Source organism: Schistocerca piceifrons, chromosome 1 (genome assembly GCF_021461385.2).
Source record: "Schistocerca piceifrons isolate TAMUIC-IGC-003096 chromosome 1, iqSchPice1.1, whole genome shotgun sequence".
Classification (NCBI taxonomy): Eukaryota; Metazoa; Arthropoda; class Insecta; order Orthoptera; family Acrididae; genus Schistocerca; species Schistocerca piceifrons.
This window is the reverse complement of record NC_060138.1, coordinates 513,595,505-513,608,122: the sequence shown is the minus strand read 5'-3', so window position 1 is coordinate 513,608,122 and position 12,618 is coordinate 513,595,505. Positions and strand designations below refer to the sequence as shown.

Here is a 12,618-nt window from a genome sequence, read left to right as displayed (position 1 = left end):
AAAGACTAATTGAGTTCTGTAACAAGTTTCAGCTAGTAATAGCGAATACCCTGTTCAAGAATCACAAGAGGAGGAGGTATACTTGGAAAAGGCCGGGAGATACGGGAAGATTTCAATTAGATTACATCATGGTCAGACAGAGATTCCGAAATCAGATACTGGATTGTAAGGCGTACCCAGGAGCAGATATAGAGTCAGATCACAATATAGTAGTGATGAAGAGTAGGCTGAAGTTCAAGACATTAATCAGGAAGAATCAATACGCAAAGAAGTGGGATACGGAAGTACTAAGGAATGACGAGATACGTTTGAAGTTCTCTAACGCTATAGATACAGCAATAAGGAATAGCGCAGTAGGTAGTACAGTTGAAGAGGAATGGACATCTCTAAAAAGGGCCATCACAGAAGTTGGGAAGGAAAACATAGGTACAAAGAAGGTAGCTGCGAAGAAACCATGGCTAACAGAAGAAATACTTCAGTTGATTGATGAAAGGAGGAAGTTCAAACATGCTCCGGGAAAATCAGGAATACAGAAATACAAGTCGCTGAGGAATGAAATAAATAGGAACTGCAGGGAAGCTAAGACAAAATGGCTGCAGGAAAAATGTGAAGACATCGAAAAAGATATGATTGTCGGAAGGACAGACTCAGCATACAGGAAAGTCAAAACAACCTTTGGTGACATTAAAAGCAACGGTGGTAGCATTAAGAGTGCAACGGGAATTCCACTGTTAAATTCAGAGGAGAGAGCAGATAGGTGGAAAGAAAACATTGAAAGCCTCTATGAGGGTGAAGATTTGTCTGATGTGATAGAAGAAGAAACAGGAGTCGATTTAGAAGTGATAGGGGATCCAGTATTAGAATCGGAATAATAGTTGATTTGTGCACAACAAAAGTTGTGCCAAATTGTTTGGGTCCCTTGTTCAACTGGACTTCAGGTTTTCCTTTGTAGATTCTGAAGTTTCCTGAATGAATATGATTTTCGTTAGTAAATCGTGTTTCTTGAATTGCAAGGATTTTTATTGAAATTTTTCCATAGTATTTGTGAGTTGTTTGAGTTTACCTGCTTTGAAGAGCGTGTTTGTGTTGAGAGTTCCTATGAAGTTTTTCTGTTTTGGGCTTAGAGATTTTGAAAAGCTCCAACTCTTCTGCGCGAGACGTTCCTGGTCCCCCAGGACCCGATGACGAGGAAGATTCAGTCTAGAGACTGATGCCTGCGGTAGTGGATTTCTTTCCTTTTGATCCATCATGCTTATTCAAGATGAAACTTGTTTTGTGGTGATCTTCTATGAAGGTCACATGTTTACGACTTGATTGTTGAGATCAAGGAGAGCATGGAGCAGCCGCACCAATAGGTGAACAGACGCTGACCACTACCTGTTGGATTCCAGAGCAATCGCTAGTGGATTTGGGCTGCCTCTTTCGCCAGTTCCACCGTACCTATGATCTTCATCTCCGCCTTCACTGCCGTTGAGGTCTTCACGGTATCCCTGACTAGGACCCTAACCCGGTCCAGGTGAACCAGGGTATTTGACGAGGTGTTATTCCTCCCCCTCCTCCTTACATAATTTTATAATAATGATGTAATATATATATATATATGTATATAATAATTATATAGTATAATATATTTGTATAATGTACACCGTCAGAAAAAAATAGTGTACCTGGAAAGAGAGTTTAGTGTTTGATCCGATGACAGCCTATGCCACCTGAAGGGTAGTAGGTGTACTAACAATGGTTTCAACGTCGTCCGCTAACAGATCGCAAAGTGACATAGCTACGAGTGCGCCGTCTGTGTCTACCCTTTAATAGGGAACGCTCACAGTCAGAAAGTTCTGTGTAGTGCAAACGTGGAAAGGAAGGAGGTAACCATGCCATGGAGACGGACTGCTGTTTCCTGCAGCCAACCGAGAGAGTTTGAAAGGAGTCAAATTGTGGCCTTCCGAGAGGTGGGTTGGTCCACTCGGAGAAGTTGGACTTGCTGAGTCAGTTGTAAAACGATGCTGGTATCAGTGATCACGTGTATATTCTCACACCTATACACGAGGTTCTGCAAGTCCACGCGGCGCAGACACCCACCAGTCGTCGAATTGTACAGGCAACAAAGGCAGATCGTACAACTACCACAGCACAGATAAGAGGGATTATGAGCCCAGACGTGTCAACAGGAACGGTTGCGGTCATTAGCAGTGTGATTATAGGCACGCACGCCTCTAGCCAGTGTTCCACTCACGCCACAGCATCGACGTCCACAGCTCAAATGGTGCCGTCAGAGGACCACATGGCAGACTGAGTGGTCCTCCGCGATCTTTGGTAATGAAAGCAGATTCTGTCTGCACGCACGTGACGGTAGTTTGCTTGTACGATGTAGACTTGGTGAGCACTGTCCTGCAGAGTACATTCACCCTAGACACACTAGCCCCACCCCAGGCCTTATTGTCCGGGGTGCATAAGCTACAACTGTCGGTCACCTTTGGTGTTCCTGGAGGGGAAGCTAATCATCGCTCGAAACGCACTGAATGTTGTTAAACCTATTCTTTTGCTGTTCTTGGAACAGGAAGGTGGTGTGTTGCTCGAACGGGACAATGCTTGCCGACACACTCCCCGTAAACAACAACAAGCAACTCTTACAGAAATGCGTGAAAAGGTCGAGCAGGCGTGGCATAATATATCCCAGGACCGTATTCACCACCCATACGATCGACTGAATGCAGGAGTCAGTGCCTGCATTACCGCCCAAGAGGGCCACACACGGTACAGATGTGGGTGTTTCAACATGGGTCGATACGTGGTACCTTAGAACTGATTGTAATGTTGGTCTGTTAATTAATAATTTCATGTACTCGAAATGCACTGTTGCAACAATGGTTCAAATGCCTCTGAGCACTACGGATGCTGAGGTCATCAGTCCCCTAGAACTTAGAACTACATAAACCTAACTAACCTAAGGACATCACACACATCCATGCCCGAGGCAGGATTCGAACCTGCGACCGTAGCGGTCGCTTGGTGACAGACTGTAGCGTCTAGAACCGCTCGGCCACTGCGGCCGGCGTTGCAACAATAAGTCTTGGATAAAAGGAAAACCTCTAAAAGGGTGTAGCGATTTCTTTTTCGGCAGTGTATTTCTTTTGTTGCTTTCATATGAAACAGACAAGCCGTTATGTCTTTCTCCCCGTGTAACTGTTGAGGGCTGACGTACCTGTCCGGGATTAAGGTTGATGCGTAGGTGGTAGGCGCCCAGTTCCCTCTGCAGCAGCTCCTCGTACGTCAAGTTGAAGGTCACCTTCTTCTGTGCTTCCACGTTAACCGACACGGACACCACGTTTGAATCTCTCGCACTGAAACAAAAAATAAGTTCATTCCCGTACCTAATGAATCGAAAAAATCCTCGTACGAACTCGAACCGATTTCAGGGACTCTGAGTATTATATATAAACATGAAGAAATAAAATTTTCTGTTGGTGTTTTGTGCTGAGCAATCATTTTTCAGTAACGAACACTACTCACCAAAAGTTATAAATAATTAAGAGGGAAATTAGGTCAATCTACGAGTAAAGCCTACTGAATAAAAATGGGCTCCCACAGGGATCAGTGTGGGCTCCCCTTCTCTTCAACCTATACACGAGTGACATGCCAGCAACTAAATCGCAAAAATTCTGCTATGTAGACGACACTGCAATAGCCACTCAGAGCAAGACATTCGAAGACGGGGAAGTTATTCTGTCAACGGACTAAACTTCTTAACCAGTATTATACGAAATGGAGGCTCTGCCCAAATTCGAATAAAAGTGAGGTAAGCGTATTCCACCTGAGGAATCATGAGGCAAGACGAGAGTTACAAGTAACATCCTACAATGAGCGATTGACGCACAACAGCCATCCAAAATATCTAGGAATAACTCTTGACCAGTCACTAACCTATAAAAAACACCTAGAAATAACCAGTCAAAAGATAAAAAATCGAAATAACATATTAAGAAAGCTGACTGGAAGCTCCTGGGGCGCTCAAGCTAACACCCTACGCACCGCAACACAATCTCTTGTTTACTCGGTGTCAGAATACTGCACTCCAGTCTGGTACAACAGCACACACATGAAGAAAATTGATGTCCAGCTTAATACCACCATGAGGATTGTCTCAGGAACTCTGCAGTCAACTCCACTTCCCTGCCTTCATGCCCTTTGCAATATAACTCCTCCCTCCCTCAGAAGGCAACAAGCAACTATCCGAGAATGGAAGAAAATTAATGATCCCTCTCTCTCTGAAGGTATGCCTATCCGAAAAATATTGGACCATCTACCAACTACCCGCCTAAAATCCAGGAAACGTATATGGAAAGACGAAGTTGGTTCAAATGGCTCTGAGCACTATGGGACTCAACTGCTGAGGTCATTAGTCCCCTAGAACTTAGAACTAGTTAAACCTAACTAACCTAAGGACATCACAAACATCCATGCCCGAGGCAGGATTCGAACCTGCGACCGTAGCGGTCTTGCGGTTCCAGACTGCAGCGCCTTTAACCGCACGGCCACTTCGGCCGGCGAAAGACGAAGTCCTCAAATTCCCAGAAAGGTACGACATAGCAAGGGAATGGAGGCAACACTGGTCGCTGGATAATCACCATCCTCTCATCATTGATTTTGATCCTTCGATACCGGTGGAAGGAATGCAAATGCCCAGAAGAACTTGGTGCAGACTTAATCGTGTGAGGACTAACTACGGCAGGTGTAAAGCCATCCTCCACAAATGGAAACTCACTGATGACCCACGATGCGACTGTGGTGCAGAAGAAGAGACAATCCCTCACTCGATCTTCGAATGTCCTGCGAGGAGGTTTGAAGGAGAATGGAGGGATATCATGAATGCTAATCCACGTGCTGTTCAGTGGGTGACCTCCTTAGATGTGGACTCATAATAGCTGCAGTGGCTGTCTCCCTAATCTTTCGCATATTGTTTGCTATCAATCATTTAATAATATATTTGTAATTCGTTTATTATATTAATTAATAGTATGTGTGCAATTTTACTCTGTAGATGCCATACGCTAAATAAATAAATAAAAATAAGAGGAAAATGGAAAGAAAAAGAAAGTGAGTAATCTCTGTAAATAAGCGCAACATATTCCCACAGCTTGAGAACCATACAGGAGAGAAGTACTTCCTGCTTTGAAGAGGTTCAAGATAACGAGAGACAACGAAAAGCACTGCATTTGCACTCAGTCGGGTTCGCACTCTAGTTGCAAGCAGAGACTCTTCATGAAGTTTGCAACGCTAAGCCGAGTTAAGGACAGTCTTATCCTTTTAATCTGGAACATCTCTTCTTAATACAGGAGCACCTCTATCAGGTTCCGAAAGTCGTGCGGCACATCAGAGATGCGCTAAAAATTATGATTTGGAAAAATCAGTGTCATCTCAACAAAGCTTCCCAAGTAAATATAAAAATGTTTGATGAAAGACTTTATTCCAGAAACCTACTGAGACTGTTATTAAAGAAGCTGCAAAGATCATGGTATGCAACAATAACAGTAATCGGAACACCGGCTACAGTATTAGTGTTATATGGAAGCAGGCTCAAGGCACTGAGGGACAACAGAGAAAATACTGTCGCCGAAGAATAACGGCAGTAGGTTCTTTCCGACAAATACGGGTCACGTTTCAGTAATACCATAAATATTTTGGGGAAGCACAATAAAATTCTTCATTGGAACTAATTGAAAGAACTCATCTTTTTGAACTTTATAGCTGGCTGCTTGGTCATACAGCCAGTTCAGCATTTTGTGAAAGTCTTTTATCAACAAATTCAATGTTATATTTATTTCCAATATGACTTTACTCATTTCTGTGTGCAATAATTTATCTCTCTCTGTTGCACACAGTGTCGATGGAAAGCATCAGTTTCTCTGCTGTTACAAAGAAAACGATTTTTAAAACCGAATTTAGCGTGCCCATTCAAAAGAGCGGTCCCAGATAAGTTTATGGCGATCAGTTTTATGGATATCTATGAACAGAGAAAATAAAACGTGAAGAATAACAATTATTCCAACAGCGAATGAGCAGTGCTGCCACATGGCGGCAACAGTCAGCGTGGGTCAGGACGGGCTATCGCTGCCGGAGAAGTCGTTTTTCCTCGTGTTTTACTGTCGCCGTTCATGTATATCAATAAAACTGATATCGCCTTAGACCAATCTGGGACCGCTCTATCAAATGAGGTCATTACAGTCCGCTTTAAAAATAATTTTATTTGTAACTGAAACCAAACCCATGGTTTCTGTCGACATTAGGCGTTGCATGAAAGAAACGACGAGCGGTATTTGTTTGGGCTGACTCCAGCTGCATATTGCAAAAATAAAATTTCAAAGGTCTGTCGAAACACGACTCTTCGGAGGGACAGATATTCAATGACGGGAAAAAAATCACAACACCAAGAAGGAATTGCGCCACGTAAAGGAAAGTTGATAGGCATGTTTCTACACCTTATAATGGTCGCCTAGCCGTAGATATTGTTATAATCGCACTATTTCACTCCAATTTAAGGAGCTTGTTAGCACTTGATGTTAGGTTGGCGCCATTAAAATGCAGTGTGATAATCGCTGCTGCTTGCTGGATCGCTGCTGTGTCTCGATGCTAATGCTGGCTCTAAGTCTGGTTGTCTAGGGGTAAAAAGATGAGGTCCCGTGTTTTTGATGTGCTTTTGATGATAAATAATGAACGAAACCAACAAATATTTAAACTTCAAATATTTATTACTCTGGTGGCCATCTAAATTCCACTGTCCACCAAAGACAATGACACAACACAAAGTAGCACTTCTTTTGCATGTTCTTTGCAATGTTTATCCACCTCGAACAATAACACACGTACACTTTACCAAAGTGACATTCAGACTCCGCTCCCGACCCTTCTTGCTGCTTGTATTTATAACCTTGTCAAAGAACTACTAAGAAGAGATATAGTTTATAAGTCACATGTACATCTGTTATCGTAATTTGTGCAGAAAAGTTATTAATTTATATCGAGTGACATAATTTAACAGGTTATTAAAATGACAGAGAGATTTGTTGACTTGACAGAATAATTCTTTGTTACAAAAAGACCGTTCTTTAGAAGTTTGTCAATTGACTTCTCTAATTTGCATAAATATGTAAATAACATGAATTATTAAGAATTACATTGGTTTTCGTCTAAATAGGTGTTTTGACGAGAATACTGAGTGAAAACGGTCCTAGTGAACAAATAAGTTTTTATTTAAGGAGATCCAAAATACGTAAGTTGACCACTATTTTTCGTACTTCATATTAATTATTTAAGATGAACTTAGTGTTTTTACATGATGACATTTGCTGTATCAGTGATCAAGTGATATTAATTTTTGTGTGGGTCAGTTATTCAGTATAATTTAATGGGTTGACTGTTTATGGAGACATGTTATGCAATCATTGTTAACATACACAATAACTTTTCTTTAATCATAAATATTCGCTAAACTGGTTGAATTTGGAGGGTATCGCATACTTCGGTAAAGTAAAGCCTTTAATAGGTTCCGTTACAACCTGAAAGACGACGTATACTCAGATTTAGCTCCAGTCGCATAAGAGTGGTGCTAGTGACACCACTATGAGGATGCAAATGAGGTTTGGTTTAAAGACACGCTCAAACGGTCGTAAGCGTTAGCTACCTTAGAGAATGGACGTGGTGAGTTGATGTAAGTAAAGAATACCTTTAAGACGACAAAGACGCCATTGTCAATACCTCACTGAATTTCAACGAGAATCTGGGTGTTCCTTCAACGACACCGCGGAAAGACTTGAGCCACTATACATGATTTCTGGCAGTGGTGGTGTGGAGAATGTACGATCGCAACAAGACCGGGCTTCGGATGGCCACGTTGCTCTGGCGAGAGGGAAGACCGTTGTGTTCGGTGAATACCTCTGTCTCGTCGTACTGCAACTGCAGCAGCATTTGGCATCACAGTGATACAACGAACTGTTACAAATCAGTTACTTCAAGGACAGCTCCGAGCCAGACGCCCTGTAATGTGCGTTCCACTGACCCCAAAATAGCGCCATTTGCAATTTTAGTTGTGTCCAGCAGGAGCTTACTGGAGGGCAGGGTGGAGGGCTGTTACGTTTTCTGATGAAAGCTGTTTCTGCCTCACTGCCAATGATGGATCTACACCTGGAGTTACGGTCTGGGGTCTGATTTCGTATGACAGCAGGAGCACTCTGGTGGTTATACTACGTACCCTGAGCGCAAAACTGTACGTCAGTCTGGTGATTCGGTCTGAAGTACTTCCATTCATGAACTTCAATCGATGGGGTGCTTTCCAGCAGGTTAACGCTCGTGCCGACATGTTGCCTTGGCCTGCTCGAACACCAGATCTGTCGCCATTCGAGCACTTACGGGACACCATCCGACGACAACTCCATCGTCATCCACAATCAGAATTAACCGTCCCTTTATTGACCGACCAAGTGCAGCAGACATGGAACTCAATCACACAAAGTGACACACGGCACCTGTGCAATACAGTGCATGCGCGTTTGCTTTCTTGCATACAACATTCTGGCGGTTACATCGGTTATTAACGTACGAACGTACCACATTCGCAATGTATTATCTAGCGCTTACATTAACTAGTAGTCTTGCACCGTTAAACGCTTAAAGATGTTACCTAGACAAATGTATTCCCTTAATTTTCATTGTTCCACATTAATTAATTTATGGTGGAGCGATTACTTCCCGTCAGTGTATAATACTGGGTGTCTCTCCTAAGAGTCGTCAGCAGCGTTTTGTATGGTATTTCGAAGATATCTAAAGTTTAGGTTTTGCCAGTGTAGATTGAGTCAACTCAAACAAATACTGCTCGTCACGTCTTTCATGAGCCGTCCAGAGTTCACGGAAAGCGTGGTTTGTTTCCAGTTAGGAACAAATTAAGTTTTAAAACAAAGGTTTACATGCCCATTCTGTCGGGAGATGTCAGATGACTCTAATGCGATATTCCTTCTATCGATGTGTGTTAACATTGACAGTAAAACACTAAGAATAATCAATACGCCAGCAGCGAAAGAGTAGCGGTGTTGAATGACAGTTGCAGTCAGTGTGGGGCAGTGCAGTGCTGCCACTGCCTGAGTACTGGTTGTTCTTTGAGTTCAAATGTCGCTTTTAATACATATCTATAGAAAATGGTAAACCTTTATCAAGGTACACCCAAAAAACCATGATTTTTTTAGTACCAAAAGTACTTCTACAATTTCAGTTTATCGCAAATCATCGAAATTTTTAGCCTATGTTCTCAAAGTTGTGCTCTCGTGGAGCTCTGAACCTTTTTTGGTGTCATTATCTGTTACCGAAATCCAGAGGTTCAAAGTTACTGTACTTACGCACGTGAAATATGCATGTAATATCCTGTCTGAGGCGCAAATGTAGTCTAACTGATGTAGTGACCACATGGCAAGTGTCATCGCAAGTATGGCAAGCATGTCACTGCAAGTTTCCTGAGGTAACCCAACTGTATTGGCCTGGAAATTATTCCCACTAATTATTCGATGGTGTCACCTGGCGGCATAAGAACCTTACAAAAAATTATTTTATCGTACGAAGTCCTCTGTACTTGCAAATTAAAATGCGCATTGTTGATATAGGTAGTATGCGCTATAGCTAAAGTGCCCTCTGCTGGCATTAGTTTCTTGTATAAATACCAGACGCAGTTTGAGTATTACCAGCACGTACCATGTACTCACATATTTAACTTGACGATGATTTACATCAGAATATTTTAATCGTATGTATGGCTGCTATATATGGCTATAAACATTTTATACTTTATACTTTTATATTCTGTGTACCACTAGTACCTGTTAGATTTAGAGTTAACTAATTGAACCTGTCGCTTACACAATACTTATTTTTGTAACAGATCTGAAGATGGCAGTAGCCGAAACCGGTAATAAAGTGTAAAAAATGTGTGTGATAAAGACAGACTTGTAAAAATAGAGTAGGTGGTTAAAGTACACGTGGGGAAAGAATACGCATTATACTCTCAATTCCGTAAAACGGAAGTTCACCATACTCCCAGTAGGCAACGCATACATCACTTCTCAGTTCTGTTGTGGGACCTCGCGGCAGTCGGACGCTTACAAGTGGAGAAAATACAAGTCACTTTTGTATGTTTTCGATGTAAAGTTAGTACAGTTTTGTTTGAGTGCTAGGCGAACCTAAATATGTTTAAAAATTACATAAAATCAATACCGGAGATGGCGGCTATCAGCTTCCAATATCTTCCCTGATCTCCGCGACTGCAGTTGTGTGTGCTACTGTAGATTTCCGAAAAATAAAACAGTGGAATGTGATAAAAGTACGCTGGTCTAATTGGCTAGTAGTTCGCAGTGCATACTTTTACCCCATCTAGAAACTATTTGCGACGTTTTGTCCCATAACCTATACTTTGACTTGTGTAGTTGCTTGTAGGATATTCAAGCATTTTCTGTTGGTTTTCATATACCTTGGATGCCTCATTGGTCCCCTTAGAGAAGTTAAACCAGTTTTTCTTTCCTGTAGGTTTCCTTTCGGTGGGTAGTGGTTTTTTCAAACATACATACCGCTCACACTTCGAATATGATCACGTAGTCCATAGTGGCATGTTTTTTCAGGAACCGACCGCGAACATCTGTTCGACAGCCATTGACAGAGCCATTCTCTACCATCAAGCTCCTGGCCTTATTGAAAGTGGGAGCTCAATACGGTAAGCATCCAAAGCTATCGGGTTTTTAGAGGCTACGTTAAGAAAATGTCTTAGAACCGGCTGATTTACAAAAACTTCATCGAGGAAGAATATGCAACAGTCCAGCACTACATTTACCTCGATAAACGATTTTTCGGCCATACTATCAGATCATTACAACATTTACATTTTGAATTTCCCAAAAAATAGAGTTCCTAATTTGTTTTGTCGTGTATTTATTTGTAATCCTTTTTATTTTTCTCAGTTAGGGGTAAAAGTATTACTGCATACCCTTCCCCTAGCCCACGTACTCTTACCCCACCGCAAGTGTGACCAAACTTCTTTTTTAGGAAAACTTTAGTTACTCCTCTAATAGTAACTGCCTGACAATGAAACTTTTACATAATGTTACCAAGGTGTAGTCAAACTAGGTGTTACTTGCGTAGCTCATACAATGTTGCTGCAAGATTTTTTAAATACTTAGTAAAACCAAAAATCCACGCTCTTATCCCTACCTACCCTACTACCTGAAAGTGTTGTGCATTTTTAAGCAAAGTAGTGAAAGTGAAGTTGTATTGGGTGGGAGACGATTTTGTGTTAAACTTTTACTTATTTGTTGTTCTTGTGATTTAAAGTATCTAAATGTGCCAAAGTATATAAGTAAATTGTGAAAATTATACTGATGTACAGAATTCACTTTATATAAACAGTACACCATGCTGTAGCAAGGAATCAGTTGGAAAATACTCATGTCGGTGCACAGAAAAGGTGAGTATGCTACTTGTTAAAAGACTCTGACAGAAAAGTGGGGAACGCTGCCTCAGTTCCCATTCCGCGTTCCTCACAAAAAAATTTTGGTATGCTAACATATTCGTCCTGTTTTGCGTTGAAAGAGGGTACCAGAGAAAGAGTGAGGTGAAAAAGTGTGAAGACAGTGCCAGTGGGAGCGAAAGAGAGAAGACAATGATGGTGGGAAACAGAAAGTGACACTAAAAGCGAAAGAGAGTTGGATACAGACAAAAGCAGTATGAGCCAAAGACAGAGAAGACAGTGATGGTCAGTGACAGAGAATGGCAGTAAGAAAGAAAGAGAGATGGATGGAGGTAGTAGCAGTGGGAGCAAAAGAGAGAGGAGACAGTGGAAATAGAAAAGGAGTGGAGACCATACATAAGCTGGGTGATATGGACCCTCCCCCTCGCCCCCCAGGAAAAAAACTGGCATATTTTCTCATTTTGCACCACTCCCTACATCTAGAGTTTCATCTCTTGGCCCTTTTGGGCCATGGCCAGCAAGTTGGTGAAGGCGGATCGACACTGGATTTCTGGAATTGCTGCAACTTCAACCGAAATGTTCTGCTGCAGTTCTTGAAGACCATGAGGCTTTTTTGTTATACATCTCAGACTTGAGGGCTCCCCACGCAAAGTAATCGCACACTGACCAGATCAGGTTTAGGGTGGCCAGACTGACATCCGAAAACAATTCTGTCAGGCGTGAAGACTTTGTACATATGCTACAAGGTTCGGCCGGCTGTATGAGCAGTTGCTCCATCCTGCTGGAAGTAGCTATAGGACTTTTCCTCCTCCGATCATGCTGCCACTCGTTTGGGCCACTTTTATTTGTTCCATTCTGTAGTAAAGCCGCAGAGAGTCACGGAGCTTTCTAATTTTCTCAATGCTCGCATTTTTAATTTATCGAGATGCACAGTATACGCGCTTTTTTCAAGTTGCGTATCATTCAAAGGACGGTCTGTTTGATCGCACTGAACCGTTTAGCGAACAGAAATGCGAGCTTCAGGACAGATTTGTGACTGCGGATAGCACCTCAAAAATGGTTCAAATGGCTCTGAGCATTATGAGATTTAACATCTGAAGTCATTAGTCCCCTAGAACTTA

At 42.0% G+C, this 12,618-nt stretch overlaps 1 protein-coding gene across 1 annotated transcript in view; it reads right to left on the bottom strand.

Moving 5' to 3' along the window:
* The window catches only part of LOC124743198 (inter-alpha-trypsin inhibitor heavy chain H4-like), a 106,549-nt gene that overhangs the window by 68,619 nt on the left and 25,312 nt on the right, over nucleotides 1-12,618 (bottom strand). Inside the window, exon 4 of the mRNA XM_047248839.1 lies at nucleotides 3,206-3,344. Coding sequence (XP_047104795.1) covers nucleotides 3,206-3,344 — 139 coding nt within the window. The remainder of the gene's footprint in view (nucleotides 1-3,205; nucleotides 3,345-12,618) is intronic.